This window comes from Typopeltis vanoorti, chromosome 14 (assembly GCF_054136105.1).
Source record: "Typopeltis vanoorti isolate ZY-2024b chromosome 14, IOZ_Tvanoo_1.0, whole genome shotgun sequence".
NCBI lineage: Eukaryota > Metazoa > Arthropoda > Arachnida > Uropygi > Thelyphonidae > Typopeltis > Typopeltis vanoorti.
The window spans coordinates 46,663,916-46,686,732 of NC_143562.1; the positions used below are offsets into that span (position 1 = coordinate 46,663,916).

A 22,817-nucleotide genomic window follows, 5' to 3' on the forward strand; every position below is an offset into this window, starting at 1 on the left:
GCCGAATAAGAAGGAAATGTTTTTGGGGTTCGTGATTTTGCCGCGTACATTCGTTTTATGAATAAATATTTAATATGGTTTATTTTTGGAATAACCAGGTTTTAAAACAGAATTATTCTTTGCATGCAAAAAATTTATGTGCAATAAATGCAACAGTATTTATACTGTTGCATGCAAAGAATAATTCTGTTTTATAATGCTCCTAGCGCCCTAATTTTGAATATTATTGTACCATCTTAAACCAAAGAAGGGAATTAAAATGGGAAGTGAGGTGAACTGAATAAAAGCATGTATTAAGATAGATGTGAAATAAAATGAAAAATCTAGGTATGTTGGACAGATCACTGAATCTGCTGTATATTCCTGCTCAGGCCAGTGCTTCGAATTGCTGTATAACTGTGTATTAGAGTGCACAATTTGTGATTCACTTTTTCTGTGATACTCTTTTGTAACCGATATGGAAATCATAAAATATATCAAAGTAATCAGACTACCTGCTTCTTTAAGTTTAGTAATGCATTGTATTATTTAAAGATCTGATGCTGTTATCGCTGTGGTGAATGAATGTCTGTGTTATCAGTTAATGTTAGAAAATATCGCGTTTGATATTAATGATAATACTGATATCAAGACCGAATGGTATGGAAGAGATTAACGGGCAGCCGACTGACAGGCGTGTGGTGTGCACTTGGAGACTAAACTTTTTATTTTCAATTTTCCTCAAGTATGGTCAAGTCACTTTTGGATGAAGCTCTAAACATGCAGCGTGAAGAAAACACGGACTCAGAAAATCTTTTAAACAGACGCCCAAGATATTTTGGTAATTATAGCATGAAAATTAGAATAAAATTCGATTCATGTATATGAATAGTATATGGAGGTTTATTTTCGTTGGAAAGACTGATGTTTTCAATTAAACGGTGATATTTTCGTCAATCAGAAGAAGCAAACATACAATTTACAGGTAAAAATACATATAATCAACAAGTGTGTTGATTATATGTATTATCCAGGGGACCAGACTTGAGCACCATAATCCAGATGTGGGTGTATCAAGGCCTTGATACACCCAATAGCCAAGTAATCTTATGGGCCACCTTAGCAATATGTCCTGTAAACTTTAACTCTCTCTACCACCACCACCCTAAATCTCTACCTTCATCTCTGAAGCTGTTTTCTGGAGTACAGTGCCAGTAATGTGACACATGGCTTGTAATCTATTTATCCCAAAATGCATAACTTTACATTTCTCAACATTAAACTAACACCCATCAACTTTTACAATTTAAATATACTGACAGTCTATTTAAATTGTACTGCAAGCTCTCCACATTTTTGATTGACTATTACTCTACCTAGTTTTGCATCATCATCAAACAACTGAATCCTTTCTTTCATGCTTACACGGTGATCAGAATACATCATAAAACTATGAATACAACTACCATGTTTGAGTAAAACTTTAGTTTAAAATAAACCAAAATAAACACTATGTATAAAAATATATAAGGTATTTTTTATTTGTTATTTTTCTGTGCAAACATGTTACTCTCTAGTTTAATTTAATTTTGTAACCTAATAGATAATAATAATAACAGGATTCTAGCTTTGATGTGGTAAGATTTTTTTTTTTTTCACCAGAGGTCAGGCCAATAGTTTTGATCAATAACTTGAGCATACCATGTAGACTGTAGTGCAACTTGTTTCTTTGTATATATGTGTATACAAAGAAATGTATATATGACCTTTATGTGAAGGTTGAAATGTCGAGTGTTTATTTTGGTATATATTAAACTGAAGTTTTAATCAAACAGGTAGTTGTTTCCATAATTTTCATGATGCAAACAACTGAATATTTCCTTTCAGGTTATTTTATATATCATTTATGTACAAATTAAACTGCATTGGTCCTAGCATGAACCTTGTGGAACACCACTAGATACCTGTTTTTGCCTTGATTCTACCCCTCCATATACCACTTTTTTTATTTTATATCTTTTCAGCAGATACCCTCTTATCCACTTAACCAGTGTCATATCTATCTCTGTTTGTTCTAATTTGCGTAACAGAGTTCATGTGGTATGCTGTCATATGCCTTTGCAAAATCATTGTGTGTTTATGTTTACCATAATCATCATGAGATTTCTTCCTCTTTTTTTTTTTTTTTTCATGACAAGTGCTGCTAAAACTCTGGTTCAGTTGCAAAAATCATTAGCCAACAAAACAGCGAGCCTGTGCTGAACAGACTTGAACATTGTCAGTCAGTTCTTGTGTGTATATGTGAAGCGTAATGCTTAAACTGGAAAGATATCCATAACATTACAGGTTTACTCAAATTTGGAAAGCTATCTTGGTTTTACTTTAAACTGAACAGTTTTAGCAACCAAATTGTGCAAAATGATATTATTATTACTATTATACAAACTTCCTGGAGTCAAGACTCATCAAGGGAGGCAATAGTAAGATGCATTCTAACAGAGATAATGTTTATCATACCTCATCTTAAATTGGTTTAATGTTTGTGCACTCACCACTTCGTTTGGCAATATATTCCACTCACCAACCACTCTCCATGCAAAAAAAAAAAAAAAATAAAAGTCATAATGCATTCTCTTATTCACCACACCTTTATATAGCTTCCAAGAATGACCTCTTTTCTCTATCCCTTTCCCTCCTTCATCCCTTTGAAAAATATCCTGGGTATCTATTTGATAAGCACCTCTTAACAATTTGTCTCAATCATATCCCTTCCTTTGCCTATTTATCAGAGTCTGCAATTTACATCAGCTTATCTGTCCCAGTCCTGATATTGCTTTTGTTATCCATCTCTGAACTTTTTCCAGAGATTGCTTCTCATCTAGAAACACAGGTGACCCAATTGGTGTGTGCAGTAGTCTAATCAAAGACTTGTACTGCAGAATGACCACATCCTTATTTCTACTTGTCAGTATTCTTAGTATACTGGCATTTCTTTTGTGCTGTTTTTATCACTTTTGCATTGTATCCCTTGAACTTCAATTCTCCATCTACCAAGATCCCTTGCTTCTTCCAAATCCTGTAATGCAACACGTTCCGTATGATATGCAGCTTTACAATTTTGAGATCCAAAGTGCGAAAGCTTACATTTACTGGCGTTAAATTGACGCCCTCATTTGTCAGTCCACATAGTCACTTCATTCAAATTGCTCTGAAGTACTAGTACATCTGCATCATTCCTCATTTTTAGCAAATTAGCATCATCTGCAAACAGCTGAATATCTGCTTGCAAACCACTTGCAATATCATTAATAAATTAAACAGCAGTGGGCCTAGAACAGAACCTTGTGGGACTCCACTGGTAACTATCCTCCTCAGAGACATGGCTCCTCTATATATACCACTGGATATCGATTGGAAAGCTAGTTTTTTCCTTATCCAATCAACCAACTGATTATCCAGTCCCATATACCCATATACCATAATTTATACACTAATTTATTATGTATTATGTGTCAAATACCTTTGCAAAATCCAGAAATATCCCCATATGTGAGTCACCCATATCCAGAATTGTAGTCACCTTATTATAAAACGTAACAAAAAATTAAAGATACCAAGAATTTATATACAATTTATGTACTTGGTTTAATCCTTTATCCAAGTGTAAGCAAACAAAGTTTGTGCCTGAAATATCTTCAGGACTAGGGCAATTTGTGTTAAAGGTGGTATATGACTTCACATCACTTGCCTTAGAATCCAATAATGCAAAGACATCTCCTTGCAGACATGTATAATGCATTGTGGGAAGGGTCACTACCCAAACCGGTTTCGACCTTTATGGTCTCATCAGTGGGAGCCAGACCCAGAGGTGATACCAAGGTTGAAGTAATGCAGAAGTCATATTTTCATATACGAGTGACTGCTGCATTACTTGAACCTTGGTATCACCTCTGGGTCTGGCTCCCACTGATGAGACCTCAATAAAGGTTGAGACCGGTTGGTGGTTTCGAGACCGGGGCAGCCAAGTTTTTGCTCCCTTAAGGCCTTAGGGAGCCTTTGAGCATCCAGGGATTTGGATTTGTTGGGATGGCCTGTATTAGGGCTTCCTTGGCTGATGCTTTTCCTGGAATATGAGTGGTTCTGCTTAGGTAAGGGAGCCTGTCACTGAGCAGAGCCACCCCTGAGTTAAATGATCACTCGTCACTCATTGTTGGGTGATCTGAGTAATTGCACGAGTTTTTGGAGAGGTAACCCCGGACCTAAACAGGGAAACTGGTCTGGGTAGTGACCCATCCCATAATGCATAGCATTATATATGTCCACAAGATGTGCTTTGCATCTGGGCACCTTTACCATGAGTTGCCCCAGTCCTGAAGATACTTCAGGCGCAAACTTTGTTTGCTTACACTTGGATAAAGGATTAAACCAAGTATATAAATTCTTGGTATCTTTAATTTATAGTATAACCAAGTGGAAAAACCTCCAACAACAAAAACATAACTAAATTAGTAAATCATGACCTCCCTTTTACAAACCCATGTTGATATCTAATAGGAGTGTTGGTAGTTTGCTCCACCTTTGCAACGAGTTGCCCTGGTGTTGTACCACCTTAACCCAGTCCTGAAGATACTTTCAGGCGCAAACTTTGTTCGCTCACACTTGGATAAAGGATTAAACTAAATTTATTATACTCTAACCAAGTGAAAAATAAACTTTCAACATCTTTCTCTAAATCTAGAGTAAATTATTAAAAAAAAGGGTGGCACACCAATTGGCAATTCCTATAGGTAGAGATGACCTGCTAATGCTTCTGCCTGATATCTCCACTTGGGCCTGGCTCCCACTGAAGAGACGCCTGGCTCCCACTGAAAAAGAAACAGAACACTATGAAATCTTACACCAATGAATCGGAAGGCAACAATAACAGCACAGAAACAGAGGAAATGGAAATCAACACCAGTACAACAAAATGACCCATCACGCCGGAAGAAGAAGGAGAAATGAAACGAAATAAACAGGACACTGAAAGCCAAATAGAAGCCTCAAGTTCAGATGAGGATGAGGAAGGAAATGAGATAATATCGCGAAACAACACAGAAAATGAGGAAGAAACCTCATCAGAAGAAGAAGACAGAGAGCAAGGAAACAATCCAGAAACTAAGGAAGGAACAAACTTGGTTAAAAGCAATACTCCAAATGGCTCTGTCATTTTGAAGAACTTTAAGGGATCTCCAAAAACGGCAGGAAAACTATTTCAGATAATGACCACAAAAGGAGAGCCAACTTTCTTGCTCTTTAAAAGGAGCAATAGACTCATATGGGGAGAACTCTATGTAAAGGATATAACCAACGTCGAGCCCCAGCAACTGGACGGTCACCTGGACTTAACAGAGGAGGAAAAACAACACTTATGCGACACATTGAAGTCGCTGACACGAGTAGATCTGGAAAAGAGATACCCAGGGATAATGAAGGAATTTGAAAAAAGAACTTTACCAGTAGATACAAACACCGGTTCTTCTCACGCCATTACAAAACCGGTAAAAAGAAAAGAACCCCGATATGAATATTCGAATGTAACAGAACGAATCCTATTCTATCTTAGGAATAAACCCGAGATAAAAAACAAAGTCCACACAGCTGTACAGGAAAAGGGAGACGTGGCTTTGCAATGTGATGGTGAGCTAGAGAGTCTTAGAATATGGCTCAAGTTTGGGAAAGTCACTTACGACCGAGCGGAATGGAATGAATGCTTGAAGAGAATATGGCAACTTAATGATGAAGAGTCAGTACACATACAGTGATGGAAAACGTGGTAAAAGACTATGAGGAAGCGGTAAGAGATAGCAGGGCAAATATGATATAAAAAAAAAAAAAAAAAAAAAAGCCCCTTCTAAGTTTCTTGGTTCTGTTTTTGTATGTTCATGCTTAATCCACATAGGAGGGGGCAGACCTGAGAACTCGAGCGGCGAAGGCTTACAGCGAGGCGGTGCAGCTCCTTGCGGGCTGCATCACTCGGGCCAGGCTCTTCCCCCGTTCTTGCAGTACTTTTCTTTTAATTCACCGACTTTTTGTTGTTCTCTTTATGCGTGTTCTAGCTCCTTTGTTGTTTCTGTTTTTGTTGTTCTCTTTATGCGTGTTCTAGCTCCTTTGTTGTTTCTGTTTATGTGTGTCCTAGTTCTTTTGATTTTCAATTTATGTGTGTCTTCCTGCATTTGTTTTTTCACTTCTTTCATCGGCCAGACATCTGAAGAGGTGGCTGGCTGGAGAACGCGGAGGAGAACGGATGGAGGGAGATAATGTCGGAGATCTGCTTGGTACTGGCATTTAAGTCAGGCCAGGTGGATCGACTGAGGCCTCTTTTAACTACCTACTACTATCCACTCTATCTTTCTTCTCCTCTCTCACTATCAAGCTGACTCTCAGCACAACTTTTTTTTAAATCTAAAGAGGCCAGTGATGAAAGGCATGAACTCCCATTCTACCTCAATAAAGGTCGAAACTAGTCTGGGTAGTGGCCCTTCCCTTAATGCATAACATTAGACATATCCGCAAGGAGATGTGTTTTGCATTATAGGAGATACTGAGATAGGAGTGTTGGTAGTTTGCTCCACCTTTGCAACGAGTTGCCCTGGTGTTGTACCACCTTAACCCAGTCCTGAAGATACTTTCAGGTGCAAACTTTGTTTGCTCACACTTGGATAAAGGATTAAACTAAATTTATTATACTCTAACCAAGTGAAAAATAAACTTTCACCATGTTGATATCTATACAGAATCTTTTTCTTATCTATCCAATCCTGTATTCTATTCCTAAGAAGGCTCTCCAAAATCTTAACAATCACTCCAGAATGGCAACATCTTTTTAATTTGAAACATCTGTTTTGCTTCTGCTTTTATGCAATGAAACAGTTTTGCTCTCTTTCCACTCATTAGGAATTGTTGAAGATACAAGACTCATTAAACAACAATTTAATTCTTTCACACATGAAATTCCATTCAGTCCAATTGCCTTATTCACATCAAGACGACTTAAACAATTATAGTCTTCTACCGCATTCACCATGGAGGATCTGAGTTGAATCATTGATTCCTCAACTTCCTGCTTCATTAGACTAGTATCATTGCCACCAGTATGAAAACCCTTAGCAAGCAAAATGATCACTGAACAACTCCACAATAACTTTGTCTTTAGTCACTCTTGTGCCATCTCAATCCAGCAGAGTTATCCTTCCATAATCATTCTTTCTCTTGTTAGTTGCATAACATAATAATACGAAAACTCCCTAGGATTTTTTGTAGCCTATTTTGCTAGTCTCTTCTTATATTTCTTTCTTGTTATACTTGTCACTTTTCTTTCCTGCACTTTATAGATTTCATTTAACTGTTCACTTCTTCCAAGTTTATATTTTCTCCATAATATTTTCTTCTTCTGCAATTCCTGTTTAATTTTCCTATTCATCCATTTAACACATTTTGTTAATCCATTTAGGCACACAGTCTGTTATTGCGATCATCAAATACTTCTTAACTATGATCCGCACCATATTAATCTCTTTTCTTCAAGTTCTTTATCTCCTTATCTCATAGAAATCCTTCAAGCTGTTTTCCTAGTTTTCCATAATTTTATGCCCTATAGTTCCACATATATATGCTCGTATTCTGGATACCTCTACATGCCTTCACACCTCCCAGGTCAGGACCTCATGATTACTGTCACCAACTGGTGGTAATGTTGATATCAGTGGCGGCCGGTGAAATTTTAAGTGGGGGTGTTGCCTATAAAAAATTTAAAAAAAAATATTTTTTTTTCTAATCAGTCCTGGAAGTGTCAGATTTATTAATAAATAAATCTGTTTATTTATTAATAAATTGGTTACTGATTAGGGAAAAAAAATTGTTTTTTTTTTATTTTGTATAGGCAACACCCCCACTTAAAATTTCACCGGCCGCCACTGGTTGATATGATGTTGATTTAACCTTTATTTACAGTTATTTAACCTTTTTGAGTCCTTAACAGTTATTTAACACTGAGCCCAGTGGAGTCTACAGGGGATAATGCTGGGTATAGAAACAATGGAAATAGAAACTAATGCCAGGAGTATACGGAATAAGGGAGAGGAATTGGTGGTGCAGATAGCATCAGCCTGGCCAAAAATTATTGGGATCACTGAGACATGGTTGACAGAAGAGGATATAATAACAGGAATAGAAGTCGCTGGGTACAGCATTTTTCGGCAGGATAGGAGGGGAAAGCGTGGTGATTGGGTACTGCTTATGATAAGTGACTACCTATGTCCTCTAAGAGTGGAGGCTTTGGAAGGCAGTGAGACAAATGATTTTGAGAGAATATGGTGTGAGGTAGAGGTGGGCAAGACAGGATATTTAGTGGGGTGTTGCTACAGACCCAGGAGCATAGAAGATCGGGACCAGAAGATGTTTAGATAATGGCAAATGCAAGAAGAATGATTGTTATGGGAGATTTTAACTACAGTAGTATAAATTGGAGAGAGGAAGATACATGTAGCAATAGGGGAATGGAATTTCTAGAATTCTTGAGGGGCAAATGTCTTAGGCAACATGTAAAAGGGGTAACAAGAGGGTCAAGAGTTTTGGATTTGGTTATAGCATCAGAAAAGTTGATAATAACTGAGATGACATCTCTCCCACCAGTTGGAGAGAGTGACCATATGGTTTTGACTTGGAAAATGAATAGACTTGCAGGAGTATCAAAGAGATGGGAACTTATGTGGAATTATAAAGCAGGTGATTATAATAGTCTTAGACGTCAACTTCGGGAAGTTTCATGGAGGGAGGAATTGGAAGGCTGGGATATCATTAGTGCGTGGGAAATTGTGGATGACAAACAATATTAAACAGGAATTGTATGCGAAAAGGAGGCTATGGAGGAGATATAAGGAGACAGGTGAAGAGAAGATGCATGAAGAATATAAGACACAGACCAGAAGAGTGACTAGTGTGGTAAGGAAAGTGAAACTGGAATATGAGAGGAGATTGGCCTTAAGATCCAAAGAAAATCCTAGGATATTTTTTAGCTATGTGGCCAGTAAGAGGAGAAATGACTGGAAGAATGATATTGTGGGATAAAAATGGGAATAGAGTGACTGATGCAGAGGACATACTGGAATTGTTCAATGAACACTTTATTGGAGTATTTCATCCTAGAGGAGTCAGTTTTAATGCTAGAGGGATAGGACAGGTTTGAGGTTTAGAGGTACAGGAGGAGAGTGTGTTTCAGATACCCAGTACTCTGGATGTCAGTAAACCTTTGGGACTGGATGGTATTTCACCACGAGTTTTGAGAGAATGTGCTAGGGAACTGACAGTGCCTTTAACCTGGCTTTTCAGTGAAAGTCTGGCTGCGGGAAAGGTGCCCAGGGAATGGAAGGAAGGTAAGATAGTGCCATTGCATAAGAGGTAACAGACTGGAAATGTCTAATTATAGGCCAGTTTGTGTGTCATCAGTAGTTAAGATATTGGAGAAAGTAGTAATGGACTGTATACAGCATTGGGCAGATGAGGGTAATGTTATTTGTGAGAGTCAACATGGATTTGTGAAAGGGCGCGCTTGTTTTAGCAATATGCTAGCCTTTTATAATAAAGTTACAAGAACATTAGATGAGGGAAAGGCATATACTGCAATTTTCTTAGACTTAGCAAAGGCATTTGACAGGGTGCCACATGATAAGCTGATATTTAAGTTGCAGCACATGGATCTGGATGTCAGATTGGTCAACTGGATTCAGGATTGGCTATCTGATAGATATCAGAGAGTTGTGTATGGTGGAGCAGTTTCAAGGAGGCAGAGGGTTACAAGTGGGGTCCCACAGGGCTCAGTACTAGGACCTATATTGTTTAACCTTTATATCAATGACATTGCAAGGGGATATTCAGTTGTTTGCGGATGATGCGAAGCTGGGAAGGATTATTAGTAATAGTGCAGATGTGGTAGCTTTGCTAGAGGATTTGAAAAAGCTAGATAGATGGGCAAATGAATGGGGGTATCAGTTTAATGCAGCAAAATGTAAGGTCTTGGGGTTTGGGAAACATCGATGGGATGCTGCATACTCTATGGGAAGAGTTATACTGACTGGAGGAAGTAGGGGAGACTAGATCTGGGGTTGATGATTGATAGAAACCTGAAATTGAGGGGACATATTGCAAAGGTGGTGAAGGTAACACAGAGGATTGCTGCAATTATGAGAAGGACACTGACCTGCAGAGATAAAAGGGTTATCATTCCATTGTATAAGTCTCTGATTAGACACACTTAGACTATTGTTCTCAGATTTGGTCCCCAGGATTTGAAGGGGATAAATTAACTGTGGAAAGAGTACAAAGACTGATGACAAAGATGGTTTCAGGACTGTACAATTTTGGTTATGAGGATCGGCTGAGGGAATGTGGACTGCAGAGTTTGGTGGATAGAAGGAGGAGAGTTGATATGATTGAGACTTTTAAACTGTTGAGTGGTGGTTACAGGGTTGATACTGGGGTGTTCTTTGGCTTGGTTGAACAGTGGGAAGGAGTGATGACGAGGCCATCCCTGGGAGTTACGAAAGGAAACTGAGAAAGAGGGTGAGGAGTGGTTTCTTTGCGAGGAGGGTGGTTGAACCGTGCAATGTATTTTGCCTGATGGAGTGGTGAGAGCGAGAATGGTCAATGAGTTTATGGAGTGGTATGATAAACTTTGTGTTTCTTAGAGGGGGGACCTCCCCTTGATAAGTCTTTTGACTCATGGAGGCCTGAATAATAATAATTATAATTATATCAATGACATTGTCAGTGGATTGCAAGGGGATAGTCAGTTGTTTGTGGATGATGTGAAGCTGGGAAGGGTTATTAGTAATGGTGCAGATGTGGTAGCCCTGTAAGAGGATTTGAATAAGCTGGACAGATGGGCAAATGAATGGGGGTGTCAGTTTAATGCAGCAAAATGTAAGGTCTTGAGATTTGGAACACATCGATGGGACGCTGCATACTCTATGGGAGGAGTTAAACTGGAGGAAGTATCAATCATCAACCCCAGACAAGAAATTTGGGGTTGATGATTGATAGTAACCTGAAATTTAGGGGACATATTGCAAAGGTAGTGAAGGTAACACAGAGGATTGCTGCAATAATGAGAAGGACACTGACCTGCAGAGATAAAATGGTTATCATTCCGTTGTATAAGAATCTGATCAGATCACACTTAGACTATTGTTCACAGATTTGGTCCCCTGGGATTTGAAGGGGCTAAATTAACTATGGAAAGGGTACAAAGACAGATAATAAAGATGGTGTCAGGACTGTACAATGTTAGTTATGAGGATTGGTTGAGGGAGTGTGGACTGCAGAGTTTGGTGAATAGAAGAAGGAGAGGTGATACGATTGAGACTTTTAAACTGTTGAGAGGTGGTTACAGGGTTGACACTGAGGAGTTCTTTTGCTTGGTTGAACAGTGGGAAGGAAGGAGTCATGACTAAGGGGCCATTCCTTGAAGTTACGAAAGGAAACTGTAAGAAAGATGGTGAGGAGTGGTTTCTTTGCATGGAGGGTGGTTGAACCATGATTGAGACTTTTAAACTGTTGAGAGGTGGTTACAGGGTTGACACTGAGGAGTTCTTTTGCTTGGTTGAACAGTGGGAAGGAAGGAGTCATGACTAAGGGGCCATTCCTTGAAGTTACGAAAGGAAACTGTAAGAAAGATGGTGAGGAGTGGTTTCTTTGCATGGAGGGTGGTTGAACCATGGAATGCATTGCCTGATAGAGTGGTGAGAGAGCGAGAATGGTCAATGAGTTTAAGGAGTGGTATGATAGACTTTGCGTTTCCTAGGAAGTCCTGTGATGAGTCTTTTGACTCCATGGAGGCCTGAATAATAATACTTTATCCAACTTTCTTACTAAATCTAATGCATTTTGCTCACAAGCTCCCTCCATCACCGACTCAAAAAATTCTCTTTCCTTTCTCCCGCAAGCCATTTCTTCTTTCCAGTATATAAATTCCCCATTATTGTAACACTTTTTCTTTTCACTAGCTGAACTAATTTGCCTAAACATTTCTTTCTCATTTTCTTTATTATTTTCAGGTCTCTAACAGACCCGAAGTAAATATCACTTTTTCTAGTAATGTTTATTTCACACCAGACACTTTCAAAATCACTCTTACTATTATACCCTAGTTCCACGAACTTACATGGACACAACTTATTTGCTATTGTTGGATTCTGAATGAAGAGAAATTTAAATTATTAATACTCTCTTCAGAATCCAACATAATCCACCATGGCAAAGGCTACATTTGTAAATATTATTTAATGTAAATCATTTATTTATAAATTAATATTCATATAACTACCTATAAGTTGATTTAATATTTAATTATTTAATCAAGAATGTGTATTAATAATGATAAGACTGTAAATTGTACATATTTGGTCTGATGTATTACAATAAATAACTTTTATTATTAAAAGACCAGAAGATAAATGATAAAATATATACAAAGAGCCAACAAGTTTCACTAGCCACTGTCTAGCATTTTCAAGGCTGAACTGGTGTGAAAACAAATGCATTGAGTTACATTACAAAAACATACACTTTAGTAACTGTTAGGCCGTTACATTTGATCATTCTGTTTGAAGGCGTGCATGTGTTCGAAAGCTTCAGTCAGATTCCGGTACATGACCACGTTTTTTGTAGTTGTTTGCATATTGTAATTCTGTTGAACTGAGAGAGAGAGAGAGATGATGAGATTTTTCCATCTGTCTTTAAGAACAATGCCCTGATTTCTATTTAAATTATTGCCTGTGTGTAATACCACAGCTGCTTCTTTTAAAGTTCTGTATCTGTAGTCATTCTCGATGTAAGGCATAGAACTGTTTTTCCAATGTATAACGTGATTTGATGTTGAGAAATGATGTGCTAAACCAGATGTGATGAGTCTATTATGATTGACATCCCCCACATGTTCCTTCTGTCTTATTTCAAAACTTCTAGAAGTCTGACCGATGTAAGAAAGGCCACACGTGCATGGAATTTCATGTACTCCAGGACATTTGAAGAAAGGTACCTCATCTTTAGGTGATCCTAAGATTTTCTGATCATGGTAGTTGGTTTAAAAAGCTGTCATTCCATATATTAATTCAGTTTCCACAAAATTGGCAAGAATGTTAAAAGCTCATAACATCAGAGTGGTTTTTAAACCAACTACCATGATCAGACAAATCTTAGGATCACCTAAAGATGAGGTACCTTTCTTCAAATGTCCTGGCGTATATGAAATTCCATGCACGTGTGGCCTTTCTTACATCGGTCAGACTTCTAGAAGTTTTGAAATAAGACAGAAGGAACATGTGGGGGATGTCAATCATAATAGAATCATCACATCTGGTTTAGCACATCATTTCTCCACATCAAATCACGTTATAGATTGGAAAAACAGTTCTATGCCTTACATTGAGAATGACTACAGATACAGAACTTTAAAAGAAGCAGCTGTGGTATTACACACAGGCAATAATTTAAATAGAAATCAGGGCATTGTTCTTAAAGACAGATGGAAAAATCTCATCATCTCTCTCAGTTCAACAGAATTACAATATGCAAACAACTACAAAACACGTGGTCATGTACCAGAATCTGACTGAAGCTTTCGAACACATGCACGCCTTCAAACAGAATGATCAAATGTAACGGCCTAACAGTCTAAAGTGTATGTTTTTGTAATGTAACTCAATGCATTTGTTTTCACACCAGTTCAGCCTTGAAAATGCTAGACAGTGGCTAGTGAAACTTGTTGGCTCTTTGTATATATTTTATCATTTATCTTCTGGTCTTTTAATAATAAAAGTTATTTATTGTAATGATAAGACTGTGTTAAATATTATTAAGCTATTATATTTATTATGTTAATATTATAAGAATTTGTATTTGATAATTTAACTGCGCATTAATTGAAATGTAAATGTTCTCTATTTATTCCTATTTGTAGAAGGTTAACGTTATGCAATAGCTCAATTTTATTATGTTTTGTTTTTTTGTCATGGAGACGTATGTAAGTGAGCGAGTGCGAGTTTGGAACAGTGCGTGAGGAGAATGTTGAAAGTTTATTGAAATGAGTTAAAGAGATCACGAGAACAATTTAGGCGGGAAGAATGGATATATAAGTGAAGAATGCTGAAAATATTAAGAGAAGGTAAGAGAGAAGGTGAGAGAGAATTGGCATTCGGTTGGAATCGGAGTAATCAGCATTCGGAGAATCATAGTGCGATGTTAGAGAGTCAGCAAGTCACTCAAGCAGCTAATTTAAGTCTACTAGTCGGGAAGCAGTTAGCTAATAAGTTGTAGAATAACAATTATAGCTACGAAAAACAGCTGAGAGGCTATTAAGTAGACTAGCGATACTTGAGTTGAGATATAATTTCAGCGCCGACCTTTCAAGGACATAAGGAACCTTGAAGCAAAGCACGGAGTTACTAGAGAATAGTAGAGGCTGTAAAGTTGAAGTTTAACGATAGCTGTGTTTAGAATTATAGTGCCTAAAGAATTAATTGAATGCCGGAGGAATGGACAACTGTGCATATAAAACATCAAGTCAAGGAATTAATGTGCGTTACCTTAATTCATAAGTGATTAGTAGTACTTCATTCAAGAACGTTTGATTAAGTGCATTGTATCTGTTGATTAATTCAGTTATTGCTTAGATTTATTTTAATAAGTGCCGTTTATTGTTAAAAGTGTTTACAGTTTTAGAAAGTGTTTGTGTGTAAGTTGATGAAGAAAGAGGATTATTGGTAAGAACATTCCAACCATTAATATTCCTATGCAGAGATGTGAATGTGTTTCTTCCTAGAATTTCCTTATATTAACAGTAACTATTGCGGAAATTAGCTGAAGTGTAAAATTAAAAGTGTTTGTTTGTGAAAAGGTGTTACTGCAATTTTATTGTATTTGAAACTTAAAGAACTATGAGATATTGTTGTGAGTGGTCATTAAGGAACTTTATTAAATAGTTAAAAAGAACTGTGTGAAGACTGTACTAGAGATAACAGATTTACTATTGTCTGAGTTTGTCTAATTGTACTTATCAGAGAAGCTAAAATGTTTGTGATATCTTAATTACTGATTTGAACTTAAGTGTAAAATTTGTGATTCTAAAATTAAATGTTTGTTTTTGTTAATCAAAAGCTGTATATTGCCTGAATCTCTTTTTGCACCATTCATAAAATATTCGAGCCAAAGCGTGTAAATTAAGTAAGTTAAATATTCTCGGCCGGTATATATAACAACAACATATAAAGGAAAGGTAGTTGAGAGTTGTTTTTTCTTCAATTCTTGAACTAATTCATATATAAAGTGGCGCAGTCTTTAAATATAAATTTTCTTTATATTTGAATTAGAAATCAACTTGCAACCTATCAACTAGTTAAGAACATCGTAATAACTATATATCGGATCCAAAGTATAGATTGAGAAGAAGTAGGATCCAACACTATCATCAGTCATTCATCCCCTCCTTTTTTATGATTTTTGTCTTCTCTAAAAATACTATTCTCATTAACTTCAATTTCAATGAAGATATCATCATCGTTCAACCACTGTTATACCTATTATCTGGGGCTGAACTGTAATAACCAATGCTACACACGCTTCTGTCATATTCCTTATACTCCTGACAATGGTGTATAAGTAGAAGAGGGTATGAGGGTATTTTTAAGCTTTTTCTTTGATTTTTCCTTTCCCACCCCCTCCTCCCTGTCAAATGTTATTTCTGATAGTCATTCCCTTCCATCCTAATAACTCTTTTTCCCTGATCTGATACCCACACATTTTCATTAAACAGTAGCTTCTGTAAATGCCTACTCCTGTACTTATATAAATGCAGCCCATCATCAGCATATAATTCTTTTCTCCCATCAAATTCATCCCATACATTCACGTACTCAAACCCCTCTCTTCCTACATGTTTTATCTACTATTTCATTCATCAACAGTGTCCTTCTCAATTCTCCACTATCATATCTAGGCAGCACACTGACTATCCTAGCACTCTTACTTGTTAATCTAACAGTCTCTAACATCTCTCTGAAATTCCTTGCCACACGATTTATGCTGCTTCTCAAATCATTTATCCCCGACCATTACAATAATTTCATGTACATTCTCACCTCCCTTTATAGCTCTAGTCACACAATCTAAAATACCTCCTGGCAAACATTCTTTAAAGATATCTTCACTTTTTACTTCACAATTCATTGAATTCCTTAGCATTATTTTAACTTTTCCCTCTATCTTTTTTCCTCTTCTGTCTATCCACCTTTACCAAATTCATTCTTTCTATTCCAGTGCCCAAAGATCTTGTATCCAAACCCTGAACTCTGTTGTGCTGCCTGCTGTACTTAGTGTATGGACAAATACATAAAACTTTGTCTTTAAATTTTCTAGATATATTTATCTTTTTTGAAACTTCAGTAATTACACCTGCACTGTCATATTTTGAAATCGTAAGATAAATCATATATAAACCTGGATTCTGTTTATATTTAGGAATTTTAGGAATTTTTTTGAATGATTAAAATCATTTTTTTTAAATAACTTTAAGTTATCTTAATCTTAAAATATATCAAGATTCCAATTTAATCTGATAAATTCTGATTTCTTCCAGGAAAATGCTGTAAATATTTGGGGATGCTATTGCATTGCTACACATCAAATTGACAAGTAGATTAATTCAGAGATTTTTAAAATTTGCAGAGAATTATGAACAGACATTTATAATGGTTTGCATTAGCAAGCCAAATGGTTGCATCAGTAGTCCTCGGGGAACTTATGATATTATTCTGAGACATTCAATGGGGTTCAGAAGGCTGAAATGCAAGTGTCTCACTGACAAACATAATGCTCATGTTTGTGTTTGTGAGTGAGAAACACAATGCTCATTAAAACTGTACTACCTGAAACTCATTTACTGTCTCTTGATCACCATATTCTCATTCAGTGCATTTTACTTGTCCATTATTTTCCAAGCAAAAATCCTTTCTTATACAACTTCCTTGGATGAACTTTTATCTTGTCCTCTACTCAATGAAAAATGTCTTGTTTATTAGTCTAGCACAGATCCTTCATCTTATTCACTCTTATTAACCTATTCACTCTTGTTTGACTCCTTCCGAAATCTCCTTTTACCTTCTTCAAAACTGTATTTCCATAGTTAATTTTGCAAGTATCTGGGAGGAAAAACCTTGCCACCTCTGTATGGGATTGACTAATTCGCAGTCATTTGAAAAAGTCCATATACAAAGATTTCTCTCATCATGATAACTCAGGTATTCTGATTGGAGGTCAGCGTATCCTGTCATTTTAAAGATGCAAATATGGAAAGAGTGATTGGAAATACAGCTACTTTTGAATCTCTGAATTATTTGGAATAGACTGGTTCTGTAGGAAAATTATTATTATTATTGGTAACCTCCATGGAGTCAACAGACTCATTGTGGGAAGTCCTCTCAACCAGTCTATCATAATGAACTTTGAAGCGATTTACACCACCTGCACTCGCAACACACACCCGGGTAATTCATTCCACTCACTAATTACTCTTCACATAAAAAATGCATTCCGCACTTCCTTCTTCACCATATCTCTATACATCTTCCAGGGATGGCCTCTCATTCTTTCCATCTTAACATCTACTCTTTTTATAATTTTTTCTTTATTAATCTGATAGAATCCTTTAACTAACTTGAAGGTGTCTATCATGTCTCATCTTTTCCTCCTATCCACCAACCACTGTAATCCATATTCACTCAAATGTTCTTCTAACCAATAATCACAGTGATATCAGAGTACTGATATCACTTTGATTATTCGTCTTTGGACCCTCTCTAGTGTTCCACACAAAAACTAGGTGCCCAAATCTGAGCACAATCATAGTCCATATGTGGTCTGACAAATGACTTATATAGATGCACCACCACCTCCTTATCCCTACATATCAATGTACTTTTTTTATCATAAGAGCAATACAATGTGCAGTCTTTGCAACATGTGCGATATGCCCTCAGAACTTTAGTCCACTGTTCACATCACTCCAAGATCCCGAATCTCATCCACTTCCTGAAGTATAGCTCCTATGTAGCCTTATATCTCCATATCCCAAAGTGTAACACCTTTCATTTATTAACATTAAAATTGCAACCCTTACTCATTTGTTCAAGCTAAAAGTCTATTCAAAACCTTCCTGTAGAGAATTAACATCAGCACTACTCCTGATAATTCTACTTAACTTTTCATCATCAGCAAACATTTGAAGATCCCCAGTCAATCCACATGAAATATCATTAACAAACAAGTTAAACAGTAGGGGCTCAAGAACAGAACCCTGAGGCATGCCACTGGTCACGTTTCTTTTCTGAGACACAGCTCCATCATATACAACTTGCTAGTATCATTCAGAGAGCCAGTATCCAATCCATCTAACCAGTATACTATCTATTCCTATCCTTTGCAGCTTGTACACCAACTTATCATGTGGTAATCTATTGAATGTGTTTGCAAAGTCCAAGAATATCACTATATGATTCTCCCTTAACTCTTAGTAAGGGAATACCATGAGTAAACATATAAATACAAAATTAATGACGGAAAATCTCACGTAAAAAGATTTTTTTAATAGTATAATTTTACATGTTAAGCTCAAATTAATTTGAGCTTAACATGTACTGAAGATGCCTGTGACACACAGGCGAAAATTATACTATTAAAAAAAATTTTTACGTGAGATTTTTCGTCATTAATTTTGTATTTATGATTCTCCCTTATCCAACACCTTCATCACCTTATCATAAAACATAAGCAGATTGCTAAAACAAGACCTGCCTTATCACTTCACAAACTCATGCTGACCATCATAGAGAATCTTATGTTCATCAACCTAATCCTGCATTCTATTTCTAACAAATTTTTCCCAACACTTTGATCACAACTGCAGACATACAGACCAGTCTTCTGTTCTCATGCTTGTTGAGAGGACAACCTCTCAACAAGCATGAGAGGACAACCAGGACAAGGGTATGGCTAGCTCTTTTGCACATTCTTTAAAAATACATGGTGATATGTCATTACCGTCATATTTATTCCCATAGCCTTACTGATATCTAACCCAAGCAACACTTGATACACCTCTGATTCTTTCACCTTTAGTTCTCCCAATTGTTGCCTCCCTTCTACATATTGCACAGCATCATTCACACCACTATGAGATACACTGATGAAGTGTTTGTTAAATAATTCTACTATATCATTTGCTATGGTTACTCTGCTACCATAACTACCCACCAATATCAACCTGCCATAATTATTTTTCCTCATGCTTGCCACACAGCAGAAAAATTTCCTTGGATTAGCTTTGATCTGACTGGCTAATCTCCTCTCGTATTTTACTTTTTCTTTTTTAACCATGCTCGTTACTTTTCTGGCCTGCAATTTATATTCTTTGTGAATCTCTTCACTGCAAACTGTCTTGTACTTCCTCCATAACTTCTTTTGTAACACTGCTTGATTTCACCATTCATCCAACTCCTACTCTGTTTAAGTTAAGGGGATAATAAATCCCTCATTATTTGTACTACCAGGTGTTGACTTACGCTTGGACTCGCCGAACATTCTTCGGCATGAAATTCTTAGATTTCGATCTTCGAGTTTCTTATTCGGCTTTAAAATAATGAGGGATTTATTATCCCCTTAACTTAATTTATGTCGCCGAATAAAATAGCCTCTTTGCTTTTTATTGTAGTCCTACTCTATTTATTTGCTTAAAGATGAATAACACAAAGTTATTCATCTTTAAGCCCATGCACCATCAACAGCTTTTCTGCACAATTCATCAACCCAATGTATTGATGCTAGTTGACTTTGAAACCTCTCATAATTGCTCACCTTATAGTTCCACATATAGACCTTCTTGATAACTTTTTGCTGTTTGACTACCTTCCAAACAAATGTGTCATGATCACTTTCACCAACAGGTAGCAGTGTTGATACCTCATTCACAACCACATACTGTGAGGATATCACCAAATCTAACACCAATAAACCTTGTGTTGCTTCCATCACATGCTGCTTTAGATAGTTATCCTGCAGAAACTCAACAAATTCATTCTCAAATTCACTATACGCTATCTCTTCTTTCCAGTCTACAAGGGATGTTTGAAAAGTTTGGTAAAAAAATAAGTTAAACACATTTTTGGAAAAAATCACCTTTATTCTCCATCGAGGTCTACACAGTTTTGGTCCAGGAGTTTTCAATTTTTTCATCCCATCTAAAAAGTAGGATTTGTCAAATTGTGCAAAATAGTCATTGACAGCCTTGATGACATCCTCATTCGAAGAAAATTTTTTCTCACCAAGCCAAATTTTTAAGTTTGGGAAAAAGAAGAAGTAACATAAGGCCAAGTCTGGAGAATATGGTGGATGGATGTGGAACCAATTCGAACTTCAATTCATGCAATTTTGCCATTGCAATGGCCGATATGTGGGATGGTGCATTGTCTTGATGAAAGAGCACTTTTTTGTGCTCCAATCTTGACCGTGTTTCCTTCAGTTCTTCTTCTTTTAACGGTCCAACAATGACGTATAATAGACTCCTGTTATTGTCCTACCCCTTTTCCAAATAGTCTATCATGACAATTCCTTGGGAATCCCAAAAACAGTGGCCATCACCTTCCCAGCTGACAAAACAGTCTTTGCTTTTTTTTGGTGCTCTTTCACCTGGCATTGTCCACTGTTTTGACTGCTGCTTGGACTCAAGTGTGTAATGGTGGATCCATGTTTCATCTACATTCACAAATCGATGCAAAAAATCCTGCGAATTGCAATTAAACATCGCCAAACATTGCATTGAAATATCTTTTTGTATGCGTTTTTGATCGACAGTCAACAATTGCGGCACCCATCGTGCACACAGCTTTTTCATGCACAATTTTTTGTGCAGGATATTATACACCTGTCTAGTTGAGATGCCTATAATCTCCCCCACTTTCACTCGGCAGTCTTTCATAACGATACCATGGATTTTGTCAATTGTTTCCTTCGTACTGAGCTCAGTTGGGTGTCCAGAGCATGCTTCATCTTTGATGGACCTACGACCATGTTTAAACTCATTTATCCAAAAATAAATAATCTGTAATGTTGGTGCGGAGTCCCCATGAACTGCATCTAACTTGGCTTTGATCCACATGCCCATCCACTTCTTCAAATAAAAGTGTTTTATCACTGCACGAAACTCGTTTTTCTCCATTTTAATGAAAAATGCAAACATGGTTGTTTTAAATGTTTGCCAAATGAGAACTATGCATCACACATGGCAAAATAGACTGTGATACATGAATTGTGTCACCGTCTATTGAAAATTTACCAAACTTTTCAAACAACCCTCTTGCATTCCTATAATTAAAATCTCCCATTAGGATCATCATCTTTTTATTTGCCCAACTAATTTGTCTAAACATTTCACAATCAATACTCCACATTTCCTTGCCTATAACAGCATCCTATTAGATATACTATTCTATTGATCTCAACTTCACACAGCTTCAGAATCTTCACATGTACTACTGTTTTCCACTTCAACTCTTGAAGGACACAATTCCTCTACTACCATTGACAATACTCTTGATCTTCTTATCCTTTCAGAAAATTCTATATCCAACTATTTCAAGTCCTGACAGTATATCGTCCTTAGTCAACCAAGTTTCACTTATGCCAATTATCTTTTTACATACTGATTCGATCAGTGCCACAAACTCAGCCACTTTATTTCTGAAATTCCATACATTAGTATATAAGCATAACAAGTTTCACTCTTTGAAGCCATCACATCAGCACAATCACAACTGATAATGAATATCAGTTGATTTTTGCCAACTTTAAAGTCATATATGCATTTTTGACTAAGGACATGTGCAGTCCAAAGGTTATCTTAATGGGAATTTGCAGCAAGTGGTTAATGGAAGAATGACTGTGGATGTACTAGTACAAAGTGAGTTTTCAATTCTTATTCTTCTTGTATTAAGCATCGTCTTAGTGTTTTTATTATCATGTACAGGGCCTTCATAACCCACTAAGTAACTAAGGCAATGCCTACAAGCAGCAAGTTTCGAGAATGACAAAAACCAGCAAAACTGGATCTTAACTATAAAAACACTACTTTAACAAAAAAAAAAAAAAAATTCAGTTCAATCTAGGGACAGTGTGTACTTTAATAATATACTTGGCATTGTTTAAAATAATGCATTAATCAGTAATCATTAGGTTTTGTTGTATGCAGAAAACTTAATAATATGTTTTATAATATTCAGTATTTTTTTTTTCCCCTGTAGCTTTTCCTAGATATATTGCAGCAAGATATGTTTTGACAGTTTTAGGCTGCTTAGGATTCTGCAATGTTTATGCTTTGCGGGTCAACTTGAGTGTGGCCATGGTTGCCATGGTAGAACCATCTCATGACAACCATTCCAAATCTGAAGATTGTCCTTATGAAGGAAACACAAATAATAGCACAGGGCCTGATAAGGTAAGCCATTCAATATTTTAATATCGTAATATTTTTATCCTAATTTTTTAATATTTTAATAACAGATATTTTAATATAGTACTCTATTAAAACATGCATGTATTAGTGTTGTAATTAAAAGAAAAGGAATTACAGTCAGTCCTCAACTTACAACAGGGTTCCATTCTGATGATCCTGTTCTAAGTTAGTAATCACTATATGAATCATAATGATATGTTAACAATTAACATGCCTGAATACTGAAAATGTCTGGGTCTTTTTT

General features: G+C 36.6%; 1 protein-coding gene across 2 annotated transcripts in view; it reads left to right on the forward strand.

Annotated features, from left to right (window-relative positions):
* Nucleotides 1-220: 220 nt before the first annotated feature.
* LOC150099425 (putative inorganic phosphate cotransporter) overlaps nt 221-22,817 on the forward strand; it is a 221,626-nt gene continuing 199,029 nt past the window's right edge. For both annotated transcript variants that reach the window (XM_090403717.1, XM_090403716.1), the window contains exons 1-2: nt 221-820; nt 22,362-22,555. In XM_090403717.1, the coding sequence (XP_090259843.1) occupies nt 727-820; nt 22,362-22,555 (288 nt within the window). In that variant the 5' untranslated portion in view covers nt 221-726. The remainder of the gene's footprint in view (nt 821-22,361; nt 22,556-22,817) is intronic.